The 25,890-nt window shown below is 31.2% G+C and overlaps 1 protein-coding gene across 1 annotated transcript in view; it reads right to left on the bottom strand.

Annotated features, from left to right (window-relative positions):
• Positions 1–10,702: 10,702 nt before the first annotated feature.
• The window catches only part of LOC128176322 (uncharacterized), a 16,197-nt gene continuing 1,009 nt past the window's right edge, over positions 10,703–25,890 (bottom strand). The window contains exons 4-30 of the mRNA XM_052842579.1: positions 24,495–24,541; positions 24,298–24,380; positions 24,100–24,200; positions 23,726–23,884; positions 23,331–23,377; positions 23,113–23,226; positions 22,845–22,973; positions 22,620–22,739; positions 22,276–22,313; positions 21,900–21,997; positions 21,570–21,731; positions 21,326–21,375; positions 21,222–21,244; positions 20,989–21,104; positions 20,050–20,193; positions 19,724–19,782; positions 19,088–19,201; positions 18,938–18,981; positions 17,489–17,580; positions 17,150–17,305; positions 16,755–16,801; positions 16,550–16,675; positions 16,418–16,446; positions 16,040–16,143; positions 12,804–12,962; positions 12,312–12,355; positions 10,703–11,224 (exon numbers count right to left, since the gene is read on the bottom strand). Coding sequence (XP_052698539.1) covers positions 11,214–11,224; positions 12,312–12,355; positions 12,804–12,962; positions 16,040–16,143; positions 16,418–16,446; positions 16,550–16,675; positions 16,755–16,801; positions 17,150–17,305; positions 17,489–17,580; positions 18,938–18,981; positions 19,088–19,201; positions 19,724–19,782; positions 20,050–20,193; positions 20,989–21,104; positions 21,222–21,244; positions 21,326–21,375; positions 21,570–21,731; positions 21,900–21,997; positions 22,276–22,313; positions 22,620–22,739; positions 22,845–22,973; positions 23,113–23,226; positions 23,331–23,377; positions 23,726–23,884; positions 24,100–24,200; positions 24,298–24,380; positions 24,495–24,541 — 2,416 coding nt within the window. The 3' untranslated portion in view covers positions 10,703–11,213. The remainder of the gene's footprint in view (positions 11,225–12,311; positions 12,356–12,803; positions 12,963–16,039; positions 16,144–16,417; positions 16,447–16,549; positions 16,676–16,754; positions 16,802–17,149; positions 17,306–17,488; positions 17,581–18,937; positions 18,982–19,087; positions 19,202–19,723; positions 19,783–20,049; positions 20,194–20,988; positions 21,105–21,221; positions 21,245–21,325; positions 21,376–21,569; positions 21,732–21,899; positions 21,998–22,275; positions 22,314–22,619; positions 22,740–22,844; positions 22,974–23,112; positions 23,227–23,330; positions 23,378–23,725; positions 23,885–24,099; positions 24,201–24,297; positions 24,381–24,494; positions 24,542–25,890) is intronic.

Below are 25,890 nucleotides of genomic sequence, written 5' to 3'. Positions count from 1 at the left end.
CCGTGAGGTTGATAACATCGAAAACCGTGATGACCTAGTAGCAGCAGTTACGAGAATTCACAGGATGAATCTCTGCCATTCCGTCAATTGAAAGGTGACTGAAAGGTCACTGAAATCTAACTGAATGGCATATTTATGCCATTCAGTCACATTTTCAGACCATTCAGTTATCATTCAGTTGACGGAATGGCAGAGCTTCATCCTGTGATTTGGAATGGACTTTCACAGACCTATATCAGAAGTTTGTATGCCTCAATTCCCCGCAGACTACGACATGTTACAAATCAGAATGGCTATGCAACAAAATACTGAAAGAAAAATGTGAGAAGACACCTTTAATCACATTGAAAGTTCGTTTTTCTGAGTGCTGTTGATGTTACTTTGCGATGACGTCAGCCATGTTTGTTGCAATACTTTTGGCCACTCAGTGTAGATTTTTTTCCTTCTTCAACAAAATAAGAGAAAAAAATCTTGATTTTTAAATCATTTTACCTGATGTTTTGCCTTCCCTATAATGGTATCACTACGCTTAGAGTTTGCTAATCACAAGCAATTATGCATATTTAATATATATTGTTCTTAAATTAAACTGATGAATATGCAATACAGTGTACAGTGTATATGCATGATAGTTTTATATTTTTCTTTTCTCTGAAGCAGACAAATTAATTAGGTGTACTTTTGTTACAAACGAGTAAACATCTATCCGATCAAGCCGGAATGTTAGTGGTCCATAAAACTAAGATTAAAGTCTAATCATATGATTTTTGGCAAGTAGTGTAAATACACGACATGTTTTAAAATCCCATCTCTATAGATAAGATTGTTTGTTTTTACTGAGATGTTACAGAGGCTGGGTAATCAACAAATTAACAATAAGATCTTCCTTAAATTGCTAAACATGATTTGTTTAGCCATTAATTATAAAAAAGTCCAAATATTCCGAGGAACACAAAGAAAGAATTAATTTATATATTGATTACAACAGATGTAGAAACGATAATATGGGTGCAATGTGGTTTTTTAAACCGTTTTTGTTTATTTAGAATAAGAGTCTAGTCGTAGATTTCTGTCTCTACGCCTTGTCGAACTGCAGCCTTACACCCTGTCGACACAGTCCCTAGCTTCTAAAACAGCTTTACCACTGACTGAGCTAGGACGCTTTTACATTCATCCTCGGCTGGGAACAATAAAGGTTTAAAACCTTTCCCCCTACAGTCTGCGATTTCGTTTGTGAATAACGATCTTTTTTTCTAATGTGCCTCGTCGCAATTTTCTTCCTGGTATTATTGGGCCCAATTATCGCTGGCAATTATCGCTGTTGCTTGTTTCTGTTTAGGCATATTCTCTTTTCCGAGTCACCCTCTTGTGTTAATTCATAATTCTTATATTAAGTACTCCCTCCTCGATGTCGCCTGTCTTCTGTTCCTCGATTTGTTCTCCAACACATCTACAAACTCTCTAAAGATTTTGTCGTGTATCAACATGTGCAGTCTATATATTTCAGTGCAACAGAACATACGGATAAGAAATGAGTTATGGTGTCTTTTCCCAAACAGTTAAATTTAAGAATTTTGACTTATCTCCATTGTTGTAGATTCGCTGGTGATGGTAAGGCATCGTATACTGATCGTTAAAAAAATGCAGTTCTGTATTGATTCTTTTTCCATAGCTCAGAAAATAAATTGTTGCGGAGGCTCCCATCGTATCCAGGATTTCGGTTTGACAAGTTCTGCAGCTCGTTATTTTCTAATTGCCTTCTGATCTTAAACCAGTTCTTTTGGCGCTCTTATCGCTACACAATCCCTTTTCTACGTCATTGCAGCCTCTGCCTGCTTCTGAAAGTGTGACATTCTAATCCCTTCTCTGTCTGTATATTTTTTTCGAGTACGGTTCTTTATACAGGATTTACTCTGCTTGGACTACTGCTATTATGACGGATTTTGCAGTCTGACCTTATCTGAACTTTTTTGCATCCGACTTTCTTATATAACCTCACCAGGCTGCATTCAATCACAACTGACAGGAGTAACTGAAGTTGGGCCGTTTTGCGATTAAAATAGGGCTTGGTGGAACTCCTAACCAGCTTTTAAGTAGTCATGTAATGCCCTTTTCAACTCTTTACGGCATTGATTACTATCTCATAATTAAACACAATCTACATCAGCTTCAGTAGCTTGGATTCTATGCTCATAAATCCAAACTTGTACTACACTTGTAGTCAGCGCGTGTTTACTTTCTTCGGTCATGATGTTAATACTTATTCAATCCAATGATTGGTTGCTGTCAGTCGGCGATTCTACGAACCATTTTCTTAGGCATTTTATTGGGTTTTCCACAAGTGATGAAACCTTTTCTCCTTGGATGTTTAATGCTCTCTTTTTTTCGGTACAAACATCTTGACATATTTGGTTTTCATCGTCATGCGTGCCCTTGTTACAGTTTCTAAATGACTAAATGATATTTCTACTTGTACGTTTGTAGTCGATGTCACTTAAATGTCTTTCATTAAAAACCCTGAATTCGTCATCATTTTCTGCGTTATTGATAAACTGTATTTAAATATACATGTACTTTTTTTATTTGTGGTTTTATCTCAGTCAAAGACAGTAGAATAAGTTAATATAAAGATATATATTGCTGAAACAGCGTGATACATTGTGAATTAGCAACACATAGCTCTACTATTTTAAGTGTGGGGGTAAACACTGAAGTTTCTTTTTGAAATTTTTCAAATAAAATAATTATTTTGTAAATGTTGTGCCAGATAGTGGCTACGCCATTTCAATTGTTTGTAAAACAATTTATCTGGACAAAACAAACATAAGGCTCGAATTCTTTTTTAAATTTTAAATTCTATTTAACATGTAGTTTGAAGAAAATCAAGTTTAGGCCTGGCATCAGAGAAAAGCAGTGATTTTAGGATGATAATTTTTCGAAGGAAATGAAGTCACAGCCTTTGAGGACAAAATCTATTCGTATATTTTGCATTTGCTTCTTTACTTAACATATGCGGTTACTTTAAATACAGTCTTATGACTAAATTGAAATATAAAGCAATTTCACAAAGAATTAAATTAACGTGCCCTGAATCGTGTTTGCAAAATTTTTTATCGTCGCAATCTAGATATTTGAAGCAGACCTCTGGTGTACGAGCACCGTGTTGGCCCAGTTCATTTTGTCGATAGCATGGTAGAAGGGTCGTGTGCAGTGTTAACTATTTGTATGATAAACTTTTCAATATCTCAACCACCGACCTTAACATGAAATAGTTCAACGATTGAACTTGACCTAAACTTGTAGACATGATTTATTGTCTTAATGGTCCACGAAACGACGATACACACTTACGGATAAAAACCAAAGGTATCTCAGGAAAATCCTAAACTAAGATGTTTTTAATCATTATTCCTAAGGAATCAGGAATCATTTCGAGTATTATATAAGGTGATAAGTTTGGTCAGGGCGTGATCTATTTCAATAAAGCCGAAATTAAAGTACTTCATTATGGATTTGAACACGACCCGACCTAAATTATCACCTCACAATATTCAAAGAATGATTTCTAATTACGTATATTTATAGCATTTTTAGCCATTGTACGATTAAATACAAATACTCGGAGGAATAAAGTAGTTGTTAAATGCAGAAAACCATAAGACAAAATGATTATTCGTGTGTGTAGAAAAAAGCGAAGTGGAATAAAAAAAACAAAACGTATTTGATGCAATAATTTTACAACACATATACAATTATATTCTTTTTTTAACTGAATTATATAGATATATGATAAGATTACATTGACTATATTCAGATTCATTAAACTCACGAGATGCTTCATACTCTTAAATCGCGTCCTCTCTCTACCGCGTAAATTGTTATTCTTGACAATTATGAAATGCCAAACCATCGAAGGATATGTCACCGACACAGCATATATCCGATGTTGGTGAATTAAGGATTGCTTTTACCAATGCAGAAAAAAGTTAAAACTGATTGACCGATTTTATATAAAATTTTGTTAACGCTTTTAAACGATGGTTTATAACAGTAGTTTTCCCGATCAGTTAAGCCTTATTTCAAATGATGTACAAGGTTTGTTTTAAAATCAAACGGCATAAAAAGGCACCATGTTATTTGTTATTTTGCCTCGATCTTAATGAAATTTGCCCCTGACGTTGAGGCGGCTATGATTGTAATACGACTTTGACATTGCTAAAAATAAAGGTCATAATGTTTTAGTAAATCAAAAATAAACTTGTGTACATTTTGTTCACTAATATTTCTGAAGTTTGCTTTGTTTGAAATAGACGCATAATAAGCGGGTGGAAAAAACCTAATCATTCGGGGACGACACCAAACGGTTCCCTTTTCTTACATTCCCATGATGCAGTTTGGTTTGGGGTTTTTTTTTTGGTTTGCCCATAAAGAAATTACTTTATTTACTTTGAATATTTCTAACTTTGAAAGGAGACATACTCTGTTGGTTTAAATGGGTGAAGTATATAACTTTTTAAGATAATTCGTTTGTATGGCAAATTATTTGATTCTGTTTCAGCCATTAAATTCAATTATTTATAAACACCTTGAATCGGATCATCTTGTTTGCCACAAATTATTTTATTTCCTAACTTGACATTATTCGTAAACATATAATATCGCTTTAAAGTTGATTCTGTACATTAAAATTTTGGTCGATCATTCAAAATAAACGAGTTGATTTAATTTATACATAAAACCAAAAATAAGCTTTTGTTCAGACGACTCCTGATTGTAGTTATGCATATTTATGATCAATGTAATAAGTATGATATAGACAAATTTACGGTTATATAAATACTTAACAATACAACTGCTATGACATCACAGAAAAATATCAAATTTCTCTAAGAGAATTCGAACCTTTTCACAAGGGCACGTCTTTTTCAGCGTAAGGATTCTCCATTGCACAACTTGAATTCTAACTGCAAACATGTGATATACTGTCTTCGTATGTGGCAATACTTTTAATTGTTTTGTTATTTTGAAAGCTGCACAGGTAATATGCAAAAAGTTATGTTTAAGAATATACTCTTGAATCATTGAAATTCGTGCGGGCCAATTTCCGTAGATTATTGATATTTTGCTTTTTCGTAGAGTTGTTTATCGTAGGTGCGTTGATTTTTAGTTTATATATAGATAACACTTTCTAAAATTTCGTCGATGATGCAATCTCGATGAGGAGGGCTATCCATGAATACCTCGAAAAGTGAGTTACAAATGAAGACTCCATTAGATGAGTCAATGCTGGCGTGTCACATTGCTCAGATCTTGGCCTTTTATATTATTGATTTATGGTTATAATGTATGCCAAACACATCCTTTCACTGTATAGACTGTTTCTTGATGATTCTTGAATTATTTATATTGTTTCTCTTACAATGTTGCCAATATTGAATATGTCTTAAAAGTTAAGTCGGAATACTTTATCACAAATGTACATGACTTGTATTTGGCCTTCACCTGAACACTGATCCGTAGTATGGGTTCGGTTGTTCGTTCAATATGTTGAAAAAAAATTAAACAGTTTTGCAGCAATGATTTTCCCTATCTAACCAAACTATCCTTTAGAGAATTCCTTTATTCAGAAACACATGGGACGCCCCTCTTAAAGAGTCGAAAACTGGTGTATTTGATGGCAATGTATAAATTTTATCATAAATTGGTATCGGATTATTTAAAAAAATATTTTCTCTGTACCAGGGCTTTAGATTGAAGATTAGATTTTCTCGACATTGCACTAAAAATAGATCGTCCAATCAAATATCGCGTTTCTTAATTAATTATTAAAACAAACTTAAATCTTCGCTTGATAACCCCCAAGTTGTTATGTCTTTATCAATTCGTCGCTTAATCATAATAAAATAATCATTGCTGATTTCCTGATCAATACGATGATTAAGTTACACTCAAAGTACAATATTGTACAAATCATCGTGTTGGCCTCATAGATAACAATAATTATATAATATTGAACCTCAATCTCTTTAAAATAAATATCATTGAAAGCAACATATTAACACAACACATGAAAAGAACACATTCAAAACATCATATTATCACCATTCCAAACCCTCCAGACCTCACGATTTTAATGGCAAACATACTTTAAGAACACAATAATGGAGTGCCATTACATTGTTGTCACTATTGCTTCGGATAATTCTTGATAGAATCTAATTACATAATCTTTTGATGCTTGACAATCCATTACTTGGAATTAAGGGCACTGGCAACGAAGTGCTCCGGATTTTAAAAAAATCCACACCTGCATTTCCTCTTTTATACAATAATGAATTAGAGTTTCCCCTCTTGAATTGTTTTCCAACTAGGAGTAATCTCCCGTAATACAAGGTCTTTTTGAATTTTATGGTAAAACATGCCATGCATAAAAATGAGGCGGTATTTATATATCGCTCTGCGTCAACAAGCAGGTTTCGTGGGCCTCAGAAAAGAGAGGAGCAAATTCCTATATGTCAAAGATTGTGAGGTGAGAAAGATTTTAAAAGACCTTTCGTTTTCTTAGTTACTATTGACAATTGTCAGACAGACGACTTAAGAAGGAGGGGGGGGGTCAGACCTACCGCAACATCTTTAACATATTGACGAGCAAAATAAAAACAAAGAGTTAACCAAACATTGATTAACTCCGATACTCCTTAACAAAAGACAGTAAAACCGAAAGTCTTCATTCATTTATTTTCATACGTATTGTTTTGATATTATATTACAATACAAACATATATATGCATGAAATATTATATACACATCAACTATTCATAGCTACTTTATTTTGTGGACAATGAGATTATTTCCAAATTAAACTGACCTTATTGTTAAGTCAGAATTATTAATGTCTCACATGTTAATTATTAATTTGTAAAAGAGACATTTCTGACAGTGAATAATGGTGTGTTACTTTTGCTCTCTTAGAGCACACCTTCTTCTTTCTTGATACCTCAAAGATAAGTATTAATAATTGTTAATGATCTTAATTATTTACTGTGTGTCTACGGTGACATAATCAAGGACGGTATCTGTTGAATAGGAAAGAGCAGATTGAGGTTCACTTTTCTGAAAATATTGGCCCTATATTTCATTATCAGTAGAATATCATATAAAATCGATTGACAATAATATGTATCATTTAATTTATAATCACATATCTCACTCACAAAAAATTGCTTCTTTTAAATATTAGCTATTGTGATTTGTTCCTTGAACTACATAATTAATGTTGAATGCGAAATTAATGTTTTTGGAAATATTTTTTGATAAGGACGGAAAGAGGGGTCTGTAGTGTCTGTTGTTGTCTATATAGACACATAAAAATTCAATTAAGGTAACTCCATACTCGTAAAATTCTCTGATGAAAGTTGAAAAGCAGAACTGATTTCAATTTAATAAATTAAATTTCATCAATTATAAGAAAAACTAGAGCAAAGTGGGTCTTCCGGTGGTGTCGAGAGTAAAGATAGAAGTTCCTGTAAGAAGCAGAATTCTAAAACCAACTACAAAGAAAATTTAAAAAATATTTTTAAAAAATCGAATAATTCTTAGTTCGACTAAAAATGTCTGAATGATTTCAAGAACGATTTAACAAAAACCTTTATAATTTCTAGAACGACTTAATAAAATGTCCCGAATGTCTTCAAGTACGAATTAACAGTTTCCGAATTATTTTAGGTACGAGTTAATTTAACTTTTAACAAAACACTATTTTCTTAATCATGAACGTGGAATCAAAATTTCCGGAAAAGTCAATTTTTCAATCCCAATATTTTTGTAACGCATCGTCCGATTTTAAAACGGATTTCAGCTTTAAATTAAGCTTAATAAAAGCTCCTTTGTTGCTCTATGATTAATATCAGATAATTGGTCAGAAAAGAGTTATTATAAAAAGACTTAATAGCCCTTCCGGCCCCTTATTTGAGGGGTCAGCCCCTTTTTCTTGATATCAAATAAAAGGTCTCGCTAATATAAACATATTTTGTTCTACAAATGTTCACGAATGATTAACCGTTATCGAGATATGTAAACAACTGTATTTTAGGGGCCGACCCTTTAACTCTTTACTTGGGCCACTAACAACAACATTTATGGTATCATATTGTTCAGAACATTATTTTGATCAACTTTTGTTCTACATTGCTTTTAAAAATATTTCTCCTTTTTCAGATATTGATGATCAAAGTTTTGAATTTTGGCCCCTTGAAACCCCTAATTCGTCATATATGACTTAGGTATGATACTGTATAGATAAACAGCTGTACAATGAACATTTTTGCTTCTATAATTAATAGCAAATTATTGTTCAGTAAAAAGTTATTGTAAGAAGACTTAAGACCCCTCTTGACCCCTAATTGGAGAGGCCAGCCCCTTTTTCTTGATATCAAATCAAAGGTCTTGAAAATATAAAGATATTTTGTTCAACAAGTGTTCACGAAATGTTAACCGTTCTTGGGATATCTTTACAAATGTGTTTTAGGGGCCGGCCCTTTATCTCCTAAATGGGGTCATGAACAAAAAAATTTAAGGTGGCATATTGTACAGAACATTATTTTAAGCAACTTTTGTTCTACAATGCTTTTCAAAATATTTCTCCTTTTTCGTATATTAATGATCGAAATTTTGAATTTCTGGCCCCTTGAAACTCCTAATTACGTAACATATGACTTAAGTATGGTACTGAATAGATAAACAGCCCAACAATAAACATTTTTGCTTCTTTAATTAATAGCAAATTATTATTCAGTAAAGAGTTATTGTAAAAAGACTTTACAGCCCTCTTGGCCCCTAATTTGAGGGGCCAGCCCCTTTTTCTTGATATTAAACGAAAGCCCGTGTAATATGAAACAACTTTTGCCTTACATGTTTTAACAAATTATTTATACATCAAAAGATATCACAGAAAATGTGAAAAATATTCGTGAAAAAATTTGGTGCCAATTTTCAGGTTCAGGCGAGCTTTGAGACCTTTACAAATTTTCATCATTGGAAGCATGGGGGTACATCTACATACATTCATCTACAATCCCTGAAAACTTCAAGTTTCTATCTTGATTAGTTTCGGAGTAGATGCGTGGAAAAAATGACCCTTAAAAATTTACAACATCGTCAATATCTAAAACCGGAAGTGACGTCATCTGTAGCGCCGATCATGCTTTATCCGTCCTGAAAATTTTTTTTGCGAATCGGTTGGATAGTCATTGAGAAATAGCGCTCCAAAAAAGTCAGAAAAAGAAAAAAAAGAATAATAAAGAAAAAGAAACCGTACAAAAATAACAAGAGGGTCTTCCGGTGGAAACAGAAGACCCTAATAAAGAAAAAGAAACCGGAGAATAACAAGAGGATCTTCCGTTGGAAACGGAAGACCCTAAATATACATCTCATCACCTTTTTGATATGTCAGATAAATATGAACTAAAGCATAATTTAGCAGAAAGCCGTACTTTTTGGTTAAAAGTAAAATATTTGTAGACAGAAACTTGTTTATCTTTTTTAATTTTATCGTCAACTGTGTCAGAAAAGTAAAACTACAAACATATTTTAAAATTAATTGTTGGGATAAGAACAATTATAGCATTTATACTCAACTGAGAGAAAAGTCAGAAAAAGAGTTATTTCCCCTTAGCATAGATAAAATGTATTTTAAGAAATTGGAAATTTAGGGTAAAATCAAGTTTTACAATAAAGTAGGACATCACAGAACAGTGGATCTACTTTAAAAATTTTAAAAAAATTTGGTCCAGAGACCAGGAACGTTGCCAGTGCCCTTAATGGTGACATCAAGGTAGGTAAGTCAAGACAGATTAGTTACTTATACCTCTCTTAATCAAACCACCTGCTGCTTCGTTGATCTCTAACTACATTAGCTTTTTAAAACCTGTTTAAATAACTTTCTAGACATATATATGTGTATTCTGATGAATAAGTAAATCTTTAACGTCGTATTTCCTGAATTCATTAGCACTTTAAAGAGATCTAAACTTGATTTGAGCTTAAAATGTATTTCTTACTTTTATGATTAAATTAGTCTTGCCAATCGCAAAGATTAAAGGTTAAGAGTCATTTGACAAAATTAATACAAAGGTAATAATTCATTGTTAATTATTTACGTCCACAAAGTATGATTACTGTTATTTCTGATGGAAATAAATAACAATATATAGCTCTGCAGAAACTGAAATGACTAAAATCTAAACGCCCCGTTTATTGATTGGTCGAAACCCTTAGCGATCATTGCAGAAAAAATATCACCCGCTTACGCGGGTTTTGTATTTTTCTGCAATGTTGCCACCTTCATATCCCCCCAAAATTTGATATCTGTTGATTTTTTTCCATATTTGTTTATATTCATTGCTTTCAGTTGTGTAAGGTGTTATTGATTATTATATAACTCAATTAAATCAATGTTTTTTACTCTATTGCAACTAGCAGTAACTTCATTTCAAGCACATTCTTTTACACTGGAGTCCTTGTAAGAAATTCACTGGCTTCTTACTAAAAGATAAAATGACCAACAAAGATAGAAAATGCATTACTTTTAATATAGATTAGGTACACATAAAATTTACTATATTTTAGGCTATATTAACATATATAAGCACACAAAAGGTTATCAAAAAGTAACAATTATAAAAACGTACTGATAGATTGAAGTCAATGTTAGATAAATATCATTTTTAAACATTTAAAACAGTTATTTACCGGAAGTGTATGTGATACATTTTTCAACAATTTCCAACAAAGATAGAAAATGCATTACTTTTAATATTGATATTGATACACATAAAATTTAATATATTTTAGGCTATATTGACATAAATAAGCAAACAAAAAGTTATCAAAAAGTAACAATTATAAAAAACGTATTGATAGATTGAAGTCAATGTATTAATTCACATGTATCTTGTTTTGAAAAATAAAATATAAACAGTATTCATCAGAGTTAGTGCTTCTAAAAATTAACTATATTCATAATTTATCAGTAGTAATTAGCTAGTAATATGTAATGAAGACAAGGATATGTATATTTTTGTAAAACTACATTTTACACATTCAAAAGAAGATATACAGTTGTCCGATTACATGGTAACACAAGTTTACACTTTCAAAGGATGCGTTCGTTGTGGTTAGTCTTCCGTGAACTAATGCCGCATTGTTATGGTCATTTAGGGGGAAGCTGTTCAAAGAAATTACATTTTGTGACAATTTTAGATTACACTATAATTTAGTTGTTTTTTTTTATTTTGATTAATTTAAGGTGGATCCCTACTCAGACGCGTCATCACTGTAGCAGATATAATAAGCTTTAAAATCGAAAACGATATTTGTTCGGATTTACCCTTTTTTGCCCTAATTTTTAATGTTTAATTGATAATTCTGAATTTGATAGAAGCAGTCAAGTGTAAATAATGTCTACAAGTATATAAATGTTTTGATCTTATTGAGTCCAATAGTTGGAAATCGTGAATTTCTGTACTGAGATTTTAGTACGTTTGTGTTTATATATGCAGAGGAAAGGTACTGTTTATCCAAAAAATTAATTTGTACTCAATACATGTAGTTTTGAAAGAAAAATTTTAGGGTTTATCAAAGCAAAGAAATAAAATGCTGTTTTCTGATGTATTTTTAAATTGTGTTCGTGACACTTTTTTAGCTGCATTTGATAAGGGGGTATATGTGTTCTAAAGGTCGTAGAAAAAAAGAAGCATGTGAAGTCCTATATTTATATTTGCTTTTTAGTTGCAGTAGACATAAATCTAATATTTGAAAGTTTAAAAAATGGTGTTTAATAATAAAATGTTTAAGATAAGTTAAAAAATGATGTGAAATTATGTAAAAATTATGAAATAGCATTTGTGTAACATTTCATTTTAACATTTTATTTTGATCAATCAAATAATGATAATCACACCTGTTATGACTTTGTTTCATTATTAATGATTAATTAAAACATTTGAATCTTTGTTTTGCTTTGATATTTTTTTAATATGAGCCAAATAATGATTTTGGTTGAAATCATGTGATCGAAGAAGGGGGTATGCATCCTCTGGAGTCTCTAGTGATAAAAGGAAATAGTTGAGGCATGTATTTTTGGGGCTTTTTTATAACGTAAGGTATTATTCTACTTGATTAATGAAAAAAACCCTTACTTTAACCACAAAAATCCTGAGTAGGGATCTACCTTAATTTGTTAATTTTAAATCCGAAATAGCTCTATCCGACAATAACGTAACTTATATAAAACAATTTTGTTCATAACTCACTGTGCTGGACGTTTTCCAAAAAGTAACATCGTCTCTCCGTGGACCTGTTTATTTGAAGTTGATTAAAAATACAAACATACACAGTCATGTAGTCCGGTAATGAATATCCACTTGTGATTTTTAAAAACAAGATTTTAGCTTAAATGATTGATCATGTCGATTATTTACATGAATGTGTGATCTTAAAGTTCTGTCTATATTTGTTACGACTTTTAGTGTCTTTGTCTGTAATAACACTACGAATCAGTTTTGTAACGTAACGTTAACGTATATTCCAATCCACTTCATCACTGACTAGTTTAATATTTATTCGTACAATTGCTATAATTTATGAAAGTAATAAGGAATTATTATTTGAATATAATGAGGTGATCAAATACGGCCGGACATTATCAAATCTATCAAAGAGCTTTCCGGGATTTGATCATTCTTGACCGTATTTGAGTAGCTCGTAATACTCAAAACATGATTCCTTTTTCCTTAAATGTTTACCCAAAGTCGTAGTCAGTCGCCTGTAGACACTGTTGCAGCCTCTGGCCAGGATGAGACAGGGATAATTTAATCAGTACATCCACGGAACATACATTGCAGTCGGAATTGTTGAAGACGTGAACAGAGGCGCCGACGGAGGGAATAACGGAAACCTCGGGGCTGGAGTAAAAAAAAAGCAAAAAAGTGAGTGTTGAATATGATAACGCATTTAAGGTGGCCAAGTTTAGTTTTCATCGTGCATGTTTATGCTCAATCAAGTAAATACCGACGTTAACGTAGGTTTCGCCATCACCTGAAATGTTTGATTAACTATCTCTAACAATGAAGTAACACTGACTTAGCAGTGATATATGACTCTTCTTATTATATCCTCGGGTATGAAATATTGTATACATGGTTTATTTTTACCCCATGTTATTTCCTACTTTTTCACTTGTAGACGGTTTCGTCCTGTCTTGAATTCACCCAGCCAAAGTTGTGATTTGGAAATTGGAATTCACCAAGTCTTAAACTCGCCCACTGAAAACGGGCCGAATGGGGCAAAAATTAAACGGGGGCGATGAAATCCCTGTATACAGTATTCTATTAATTTTCCTTATTTTGCTATGTACGGGCCTTCGTATTTGATAAAAAAGAGGTAACCCGAAATGCCAACAATTGTTCCAAGGTCCCGAAAAACTTAGATTTGATTTTCTGACCTTTGTACCTTTTTATTTAAAGCTTTCTAATATTTCTATCGATATTGTTGTCTGAACGATATGTAAGCAAAAAAGTACGTTTTCCCTGCTTGGTCGAAGGGGGCTCAAATATTGACAAATAACCAACAGATCGACCTAAAATTGTAAGATATGGGTTTTTTTTTAGCTATAAATTATCTAGTAAATTTCCTATTTATTATATAGAGCTCTTCTTTTAAAAGAGATCAATACAGTCTATGAATGGCCACAACCATTTAGCCCTCTTAATTAGACCTAGAATTCGTGTTTTCCTTTAAGGTTTCTCGACACACCAAACTTTATTTGATGAATCGATGCAGAATCTTGTTTTAAAAGATGATTCCATAAAACAGAGATCAATATAAGCATGGTCATGATTTTGGTCAAATTCCATTTTTCTGTTTTTATTATTTACAATGATCTAGAAATGTATTTCTAATGATCAAATGAAATTTGAGAGTCAGTCGTAGAGTTATAAGCAAGATAAAGGGCTCACAAATCTTTGTCATGTAAACAAGGCTCGTGTCCTGTTTTTGTTTACAAAGGTTTAATATACCAGTAAAAAGCTTTTTAAGCTGATTTTTCTATCTTCTTATTCATTTAAAAGTATAGATAAACAGTTCATAACGTTTTACTCATTCATTTTAGGTCTAAAAAAGGAATTTTCACTTCACATTCAAAATGTAAACAAAAGCTTTGTTTACAAAACAAAGAATTGCAAGCTTTGTAACTCGCTTATAACTGAACGAATGACACTCAAATTTTGGTTGCCTGTTGGAAATGCCCTACTGAAGCCTTGTAAACATTAAAATTGGAAAGATAATTTTTTACCAAAATCGTGACCATGCCCCTTTATGGACAAGCAGGGCATTTTAGAGCCTAAAACTTGGTGTCGAATAATGTGTTATATAATTATGAATTAATACAAACCACAGATCTTTTGGTCAAATATTTGATTATTTAATCGATTTTTTTCTTCTGAAAATCAAAATTGTAATTCATTGTTTCTTTTAAATATATGGATAAAATTTTAAGAATAACATATCTAAACAATTGTATTCTACTAAGAAAAGACTATGTGCATCTTTATGAATTTTTTGCCTCAAAATCAAAGTTTTAGAAAGAGCTATTAAAATAAGGTGAAAGATAGTTAAAATCATATTGGAAATAAATTTGTAAAAGGTTATCACCACAGTGACGTCATAATGTAGAAATGACGTCATGAAAATTGCATTATTTTGATAAATTGATGTTTTGAAGCAAAATATGTGTGTTTTCCAATAGTTTATCTACTGTGAAACATCGAGCGCAGGCTTGCTCAAGTACCATGTTTTAGCTTAATTTGTATAACTATCTGAAGAAAAACATATGTTCAAATCGCACTTGAGCAGATCTGCGCTCTGTACTCCCGAATGCAAAATATAGAGCAAAAATGAGAATATTTTCATTTGTTTGCAAATTTGCGGGAATGAGGTCATTTAGGTGACGTCATAGATAAATACCGAATAAGAAATGATGACTAAAATCAAGATTAAAGTTATAGGCATCCAGGCGTATCAGGGACAGATATTTGACCATACCGCACATAGTCCTTTACACAAAAAATGCGAAATTTTAGAAAGAATTTTGTTCATCAAATTTAAAACGATCCCGATTCAAAAGAAACTGGTCCCAATCAGAATTATTTTAAATTTAAATTTTACAAAAATACTGCATGTTATTCTGAGTAATTTGTATGAATTTTTATGTCAGTAAATGACTAAACCATTTTAGACCTAAACACCCTGACATTTATGTAAACGTGATACATTCTAACTATTATATGATTTCGTTCGGGATTAGTTTAATTTCAATCGTGATTATTCGATTTTAAGATATTCCAATTTTTCTTTACTTTCACTTTTTTGTTTTAATTTCTTGTTTGAATATTATTATACAGCATTTGTTTAATATGAGTAACAGTTTATTTGCAGTTTTGTCCATAGATTTAAAAATATCTACAGTTCTTGATTTTCACCTTTATAATTATTTTTTTAACAAAGTATTATAAAGTTTATATATCCGTCTTTGATATGTATTCCTTAACAAATTTTTAGCTTTATAATATCCTGTTTGCAACCTGTTTCTGTAAAAAAAAAAATACCAAAAAATCTATATAAAATAATAGAAAGCCGATATTGATGTCATTTTGTAATATCATTTTCAGAAAAATGATTCTTCATCGACCCATTAAAAAATTCATTGGTGTGCCGAGCAACGTTAACACACTATGGACAATTTGTATAGTGACAAATAATGCATGTTGAAAAGCAGCCTACTTAAGATTGTATTCAAACACATTTTTATTTTATTTGAAGAAGTCTTTTAAAACGTTTAGCAGTTTGAATGATAATGAAAAAAAAGATTAAAACACGATTTTTTAATAAAAGCATTTTATGCTAACAAACAAAATAAACACGTATAATCTGAATTAGGAAATATATTGAACTAGTTCTAAAATAGGTAATCAGCTTTTATTACCAGAGATTATTGTAGCCTCGTTTTAGGTAGAGCATCATGTGACACTCCAAGCCCGGAGAACATGAGTATGCTGATGTGTTTGTTGGTGACGGGGGAATAAAAAGCTAGAGGAAAAGGAACATAATTAGTCTAGTTGTATAAAAAAACATATATAATTTTTTATAATATAACGTAACAACGGGATAATTGCATTTAGATCTTTCACACTTATATTTAATAAAGAAGTTTAATGCCATTGGTACACAAATTATTGTTTTTATTACAAGGTGATATTCTAATCAATGTACAACATTTTGATGTTTTTATTCTATGGAAGAAAAAATTGAGTTCTATCGGCATAAAAATGCCATGATATACAGGAACACATTGATCGACTACCTGTTCTGTCTCTTCCTTTGTTTGTTTATCTATAACAGACAAAGATTTGTGATATATTTTTTATGAAAATGAATAAATAAGAATAAGATAAGAACCACAATACATCATATATTATTGCTTTTAATCAATTACCGCATAGTTTGCAGGATTTACGACAATATTCCGCTGTTGTCGGATCTGAGCATATAAATTTCAGAGCAGAAGGGTTTTTGCAATCATCAACACTGTCACTCACGCATGCGTCGCCATTGGAAGTCACTAAAATATGAAATTGATATCAATAGATTCCTTAAGGTTTCTGCAATAATAGCGTCGCAACATGTAAAGAAAATCCAACCTGTTTCTTCGGTGAAAATATCACAGCAAAACCTGTCTGCTACCAAGCTAGAATGAACAAAAACATACATTAGATGTCCATATCATCTTTGATTTTGTGATTCACCAATTTTATTGTCTACTTTATTAAATGTCTCTTCTGCTTAATTTTTAAATCTTTTTAAAATGCTGGTTGTTTTTGTTGTTGTAATTGTTTATTTCAATAACAAAAAGCAGAGTGTAAAGGTATTTTCAAAGCATCATTATTCTTTAAACCATTAAGGATTTTTCTCTACAGAAGATAAAGATTTTACATAATAATTAAAAGTGTGTTTAAAAAAAATGTTTTATTGATAATATGGTGTTGGAGAAGGCAAAGCTTTTAGATTACTCTCATATATACATTTTAAAAATTACCTATGATTTCCGGAGGTTAAATTCAAACACAGCTGATCGGAGCCAGTGTGTTTATGAACTATTGTCAACGTGACAAGGAAGTCCTTTGATACTCTTACTTCCTCCTTTTCCTTTATTTCGATACTTGAAGGGTCAATTTTGATATCAATATTGAACCTGTAAAACACAACTGCTTTCTTGAAAAATGTCATAGAAAAAATACCGTCATTAGATATCATCGGTGTTGTAACTTTAGATTACAAATCATACTCAAAAGGTTCGATCTACATTACATCGAAATGAATTGGTATACGTTATGTTACATAAACATACACAATATAACAAAATTAAAAAACTCACACTTTTCTTGATGACAATAAAAACTGAATATTGCACTTTTCTTTCAGCGGACAAATGACTTGTTTTGGCACTAGCATGTTTCCAAACAATGGCTGCATTGCACAAAAATAATCATTTTATTTTATGCAATTTCTTGTATGATTTTTTGAAATATTATATGTTTGTGAAAACAATATTTTTTTCGGCATTTTTTTTCTATTTTTCTTATATTAAAAACAGTTGATATCATGTCAAAGCTTGACCAAAAAAAAGTAAAATTCTTTATCTTAATGAAATTTACATAATATTTATTTTTTATTTTTTGGGAAAATAATTGAAAACGACAACTAGATATTAAAAAGAAAATCACGGTGAGAGGTTTATTATTTTCATATTAATACAAGAGGGCAAAAGGCCTTGACGGTCACCTGAGTAGCATATAACCCATATACAAACTTGTCGAGGAGTGTCATATATTTATTTAATTGGGTTTATTCTGGAGTAGAAAAATTATAAATTTGTAATGACGACCACCTCCCTGCCTGAAATCTTTCAAAAAGGACTAAGAAAATTATAATTTTGGCGAAAACCCTAAAGATCTTGTCTACACAATCATGAATTCAGTTTTTCTTTCAGCTGTGTGGGAGTAAAGAAGATGATTTTTAAACATTATCTGCATCAACACCTATACATCCATTTTGGCCCTGACCTAGAGTGAAAACCCAAACATTATATGCATTATCACTATATTGGCGTATCCCCCCCCCCCATTTCCTGAACCCCTGATACTCAACCCCATGGATTTCACAATTTAGGTAGAGGAGTTAGTGGACACCATAACCATGTATTCAGTTTTTTGCCCACATGTTTGGGAGTAAAGAAGAAGATTTTTACTATATGGCCATATTGGCTCCACCCTATAGCCTGAATCCCTGACACAGTGGTCTTGAATTTCACAATCTTGGTAGAGGGCTTAATTGACATCATAATCATACATTTATTTTTAAAAATATATATATGGGAGTAGAGAAGACGATTTTCTAAGATTTAATACATTTTTACTATATGGCCATATTGGCCACACGCTAGAGCCAAAACCCCTGCCTCAGGGGCCATGGATATCACAATTATGGTAGAGGGCTTCATGGATATCATAACCATGCAACCAGTTTTTTTCTCACAATTGTGGGAGGAGACTAGAAATTTTTGAAAATTTGGCCTTTTTTGCATATTTGGCCCCACCTGTGGTGCACCGGGGGTGGTAGAGCAACGAATTTCACTATTTAGATTCTTCTAACCATAGAGATGCCTCACACCAAAAATTAGCCTTGTAGTTTTTAAGAATTAAAAATGTAAAATTGTTGACGCACGACTGCGGACGAAAACGGATAGCAATAGGTCAACTGAGTTTACTAAGGTGACCTAAAAATAGCTGTAAAAACGAGCGAAGGAAAAAACAAAAAAACTTGCGTTATTTATAGCATGTTGATTGACTGCTTGTGGAATGCCATGATCTAGAAGTACATACGAAAACATTATTTTACGCATTTTTAATAATTTGAATAAATATTGCGCATGATGTATCTTTAATAAATGTTAACAGAAAATTGATATATTCACCAGTTATGCAATTTTCACCGGAAAATCCAAGAGGACACAAACAATTCTTTGTTGACGTATGACCATCACAATGTCCACCATTGTAACACAAACCACCAGCGCAGGAACCCTTTTCTGGGGAACGATTTTGTTTTATATTTAAGTAAAGGCAAGTGTGAAAAAAGGCCATCCATTGGTTCTTTCTTAAATAAGGTTATCAAAATTTTTGAACAAAAAAAATGAATCAAATAATAAAATATAAGCAAAATAACTTATTTAAAACTAGTTTCAAAACGGTCCTTAATTAGATGAAATACCAATATGATAACATTAAATCCGTTATGCAAAAAGTAACATTTTTAGTTGCATTCTTTTTGTTTTAATTGAATAAAAAGTAAAAACACACTTTTAATGAATTCACTGATATTTAATAATTTAATATTTCAGTTAATAACATTTTCACAATCTCTCTCTATCTCTCTCTCTCGCTCTCTCTCTCTCTCTCTCAGCAAAGCTGTACTTTGTAAACAAAGCATATAGCGTGTAGTTGAACTAGACGTTAATAATAGCTCCACCGAAGCGCACAATTGCTTTTCAATTCTGACTGAGAAAACTCTTAAAAAATAAATTCAATTTTTAAAAAGGCCAAAAGCTTACTATTCAAATTCGAAGCCTGGACTGTGTAGCATCTTCTGTCATATTTTACACCTGCATCTCTAAAAAACAAATATATTATTCAAATCATAATGTAAGTATAAATCATATTTTATCATATCTATATTACTTCACAATCATATTTTAATTTCTTTGTAAACACGTTCAAATAGATTTATTTTTACAAGTAATTATTTGTATTTAGTAAACTGCATAGAAAACAAAATTTAAAATGTAATTAGAAATCAACCAGACATAAACGTAAAAAAACAGATTGTTAATACAGATATAAAAAATGGAGAAAGCAGAAGTTAAAAATTACAGTATACCCTTCTAAATAAAAGCACGTGGTGGCATTAGTAGGCGTGTCCGCTTTAAGGGAAACGTCATACATGCATGGTGACAAGGTTTGGTTCAGAGGTGACATAATGAATAAGTTTAAATTACGAATGCCCTCAGATTTCAAAACCGGGCTAAAATAAAACAGAAATGGCGAACATCTAAAACAAAATTTAAAATGCAATGAAAATCTCCACAATAAAAACAAAATATCTGAGAGCCAATGCTCACTAGTTATACCCCCGCTATGATGTGAATATGCAAAATAAGCAATGTAGTAAATTTAACAGAAAGTTGGCATCCGATTGATACAATTATAAATCCAACAATATGGCATGCCTAAACAAATAGACAAATAAAAAGAAATCGTTATTTAACATGAATCTGACATCAGATTAGTACAAAAATATATTCCACAATACAACATGCCTAAACAAATAGTGTGTTAAAATTTCAAGCATCTGTGATAAATGGTTGCTGAGAAATCTTTGACGAAAATTTGTTTGTAAATTAAGGCTAAAAATTTTTAAAAAGTCGTTATTTAATAGTAATCTGACATCCGATTGGTATAAAAATAAATTCCACAATATGGCATGGCTAAAAAAATAGTGTGTTATTATTTCAAGCATGTGCAATATGTAGTTGCTGAGAAATCGTTGAGGAAAATTTGTTTGTAAATTTAGGCTAAAAATAAACAAAGTCGTCATTTAACAGGAAGTTGACATCCCATTGGTATAAAAGTATATCCCATGATATGGCATGCCTTAACAAATAAAGTTTTAAAATTTCAAGCATCTGAGATAAGTAGTTGCTGAGAAAAATGCGACAGAAATTTTTGTTACGAACAGACAGACGGACAGATAGACACACAAGGGTAATACAGTAACTCCTTCTCCTTCGGAGCGGGGAAAAACTTTTAAAAAACTTACCAATTGTTTTCTCTAATGTCGTTTACGGCCCATAAATTAAAGTGACAACTATCTCCAACCAAACATTCAAATAAGCTATCCGTTTCAAATGTTGGCTGTACAAAATGAGGAACGTCCTAAAAATGGCATGTATATTATTTTTAATTTTATATACGTTTTAATCTTCCTACCTAAGTAAAAACACTGTGAAAATCATTTTTTGTAAACATTTGATTTTACATGTTAATACTTACCGAGTAATGTTTGTAATAGCTTCCTGAAACACAAAGATAAAACTTTTACCCATTCTGAGGAAATAAAGAATTAAAAGATACTTATTAATATTAGTGCAACTTACCATTTTTAACTGCCACATGAAAGCAAATTTCGTCCTCAATTCTTACTTGCCTTGAAATATAAAAAAAAAGGTTTTATAAAAAACAACTACATGTAACTGTACTGCATTATTTTCCAATTAAGTTTTTTCTGTAAAAGGTATTGCATAAAACTTCTATTAGATTTTAAGCAATTTTGTACTTAAGACTGATATGTATTTCATATTGATAACGTTGATTGTTTTAGGTAATACAAAATATTTTTACCAGGATTTATCAATAGATTGGAGACAGATGCTAGCAGATCCTGGGGAATTCCCAACGATTTCTAGCAACCCATGTACAACACCACCAAGAGGTGCTGTGTGCTGCAGTTCCAAGCTTGTGACATGTAGTGATGGATCAGAATATCCTAGAGCAACACTTGGTCTTGAAAGACGAACCAATAAAATAAAACTTAACCACTGGACACGAGGTTTATAGACTACATTAGAAAATGCAACTTTGAACCATGCAACTAACAATATTGATAAAATATAAGAAGCCTATCGTCTTTTTCTTTGATGACCAATATTTCATCAAAATTAATGCACTTACTTGTTAAAAATATTTTTGGTAACAGTAAATGGAATAGGACATGGAAACGCAACATAACAGATAACAGACTTTGGTAGAGCAGCATCTGTAAACTTTGCCTAAAAGACACACAAAGCAACAATGTTAAATTGCCACAAGGATCATTAGCCGATGAGTTATTTTCAAATGTATATTTATTGATGTTTTTGAATATACATTACCGACTTGTGATAAATCTATTCATTTAAAAGTTAATATTCAATATTAAATGAAATTTATGGATACGCCAAACAAACAACATTTTATCGTTATATCAAATGATAACGATTTAAAGAAAGGTTTCAGTAAAAACAAAGACTGTTTTCGTATGACTTCATGTTGAGTTAAGGAGTGTTACCCCGGTATCTGTTGGGCTTCTCAGGTTATCATTGGCCTCTGTAAACAAGAAAAAATAGCAAACAAAACTTATTGTTACCGATGGAAGGTACATAAAAATGCATATTTCTGCATTTTCAAAAACACTTTTTGCCAAATATATTGTAAAGTAAATAAGTAAATTATAATAATAAGTTATTCTCAGACCAGTTTTCAATGTTTGAACTAGGTTATCTATACCAAAACCTTAGTAGCTTAAAATTTGACAATGTGTTTCATCACCCGGAAAAAGCAATGCTTAAACTCTGTTTACAATAATTCTTCAAGGACACTTGGAATTACAATTTTCAAGTATAGAAATATTACCTATTGAGCAGTTAGAACCCTTGTATCCAAGTCGACAAACACATAACACGGTCTGATTAACTAAGTGACACGCAGCATTATTTCCACAGATAGAGGAGTTGTCACAGTGTTCTCGATATCCTGAAACAGAACTTTAGCTATGTAACGTTTTGAATTTAATACAACGATTATTTGGTGTTTTTTTATTAAAAAAAAAAAAGAATTTTTATTTTTATTTCTGTCTACCATCATCGACGTCACATCTAACTCCTGTTTTCCCGGATGGACAGATACATCTAAAGAACGGCTCTGATCTAACAGGAACACAAGTTGAACCTCCAAAGCACGTATCACTGATCGAACACGGTCCGGTCTCTATTGATAACATGAGGAGTAAGTTATATATATTTGAATTATTTTCATTATCATACATAAAGCCAAATTGTGTTATTTTATTACTTATTCCAATGCTTATTCTTTCCTGCTACCTTTGCTTAATTAACAAATATCTTACTTGTTTCACATATTTTCCCGGTGTATCCATAGCGACAAGAACAAGCGAATTCTGTCTTTGCATTTAATGCTAAACATTGCCCCTTGTGCTGGCAAGGAGATGATTCGCATGGATCTAATATAAGTTTGTTTTTGAAAAAGATAAAATATGAAAATGTAATTGTTTTACTAATTCAAAATTTCCTTCAAAATGTTATCGATAATATGATTTACACTTACTGTTCTTTATTACTGTGATGTAGAAACATTTCTGAATGAAGGATGTACTAAATATAAAAATTGAATTGTAGACATTGTATAAGATAATAAATCGTAGTATTAAATATCTTATTATTACTTGCAACAGAAATTAAAACACGTTTACTTATGATTGTCTCCTATAAATCATTTTTTTAAATGGTAGATAATCATAATTATCTTTATTATTATTGTAATCATATGATATAGGCTTGTCAAATGTATAAGAGAAATAGAGTTTACAGTTATCATAATCAATTTACAACAACAATATGAAGAATTCTTTGGTGAAAAGTTCAGTATCTAGAATTAAATGATTGTCATGTTTAAAATAACATTCACTTTAAATCAAAACATTTCATTATCTTCTTGCTTACCAGTCAGAAGCCTTCAAACAGATTTGTCTTCGGCCAATCTGCATAGGAAGGAACTGCACATCGCCTGTTTTTGCAACATTCATACCAACCGTTTTGGTGCTGGTGGATATAGTTACATTCTCTTCGCTAATTGGTATGTTTTCTATTCCTTTGATGTCTCTAATTAGATTTGAAATTATTTAAGACACAACTTTGGTAAAATAAAATACTTAATAAATGAACTTTTTGAATTTTTTTTTAAATAAATGAAATTAAACAATAATCATACACGATAAAAAATATTTAAACTTACTAAAATATTGATTTATAGTTTCTATTTCGTTACCGTGTAAATATTTGAGAGAGAGAGAGAGAGAGAGAGAGAGATTCACTACCTGCAAAATGTTGTACTTGCATATACACTGAAGTTGCACATATGGTATTGTATACAAACTATGTTTTCGTTTTGATGAAAATGCAGGAAGTATGGCCGCCCCTTAAAAGCACCAAAAATAACAGCGAATCTTTTTTATTATTGAACTTTTACATATTAACATACCACAGTATAGCGCATAAACATAAACGACTCATACTTGTAAAGAAAGAATCTCTGGTTTTTCGCTAGTTGTTGGCATTGTTGGTCCCGTTGTGATTTCCTGGTTGGTAGACGGGAATGCTGATGTCACAGGCGTATGATAAGGTTTCAGCATTAGTAGATCAAGTTTACAAAGTGGAAGACGTTAAATAATGAGCACAAAAAGCTAATTGATTAATATTGCATTAATCTTACCTATTGACCCCCAAAATACTTTGAAACATCTCATCTCTGCAAAGATGCTGCAAAAGAATTATATATATATATATATATATATATATATATATATATATATATATATATATATATATATATATATATATATATATATATATATATATATCCAAATCACAAAAGTATTTTCTCAAGGTCCGGTAAAAATATAATAAAATAAAAGAAAAGCAACACTAACTGCAAAACATAAGCGCTTTCATTGTTAAAAATCTTCAGATGTTTTCGTCTGAAGATTTTTAACAATGAAAGCGCTTATGTTTTGCAGTTAGTGTTGCTTTTTTTCTTTTATTATATATATATATATATATATATATATATATATATATATATATATATATATATATATAAACATTAAATATACTAATGTGTTCATTTAGAAATTTATTTTAATGCTGTTACTTGGGTTTCTGTCAGGAGGAATTTGAATTTAAATATGTAAACAAAATGTACAAATATATTTGATAAGAAATCTATGTTTTAATGATAGATACTTAATAATCTTCACTTATATATTAGATATTTTAATTACTATGTTATTTGTAGGATTAGTAATATTACATATGTAAATTTTATATACGTTTATACTTGTTTAGCATATAAAAGTTTAGTAATTAGGTTAATGTTTAAAACATGGTTGTTTTTTTAGATTATACTACCAGAATTGTTACATATGCGACGAAGTATTTTGTTTACTAAGATCTAAATAGTTTAATGGCAACTAAAAACTTGTATTATTAGTAAAAAATCAACTGGTTAAATGCATTATCTTTTTATCAAATTGCAACCGTTCCATTACTGTCAAGCCGTCAATCGCAATGCACTTAATGACAGTATACATTTGCATTGATTTTACATAATTTAAAACTGAAATTCTTCTACTACTTAGCAATCTTACAAGTTCGCTTTTTGTATAATATGTTTTACGGTGCTACCGTTCTGGCGAGCGCAGCAAGAATTACACATACCTTGCATCATTGTCAACTTATAGTTTTAATTAGGCATCACCGAACGTCAAAAATTTTTTGAGAGAGTATTGCTCTACAATAAGTATGCCAAAGGTACTAATTTTAATGGTTATGAGAGAGAGAGAGAGAGAGAGAGAGAGAGAGAGAGAGAGAGAGAGAGAGAGAGAGAGAGAGAGAGAGAGAGAGCGGTACCTGTTTGTAGGTGTGTAATTTCCCACTTTTAAATTTAATGGTCTGACTATATGCAATATCTACATAATTTTTTTTAACTGTTTATTTTTTCATTTTATTCCTTTTTATTTATTTCAAAATGTCCTATTGATTATTTCCTCCCTACTCATGCATGCACAATTAGCTTAAAATTGGATCGATATGACAGTAAAGTATGGCTC

Source organism: Crassostrea angulata, chromosome 3 (genome assembly GCF_025612915.1).
Source record: "Crassostrea angulata isolate pt1a10 chromosome 3, ASM2561291v2, whole genome shotgun sequence".
NCBI lineage: Eukaryota > Metazoa > Mollusca > Bivalvia > Ostreida > Ostreidae > Magallana > Magallana angulata.
Note: the sequence above shows the minus strand (reverse complement) of the source record. Positions and strands in the feature narration are given on the sequence as shown.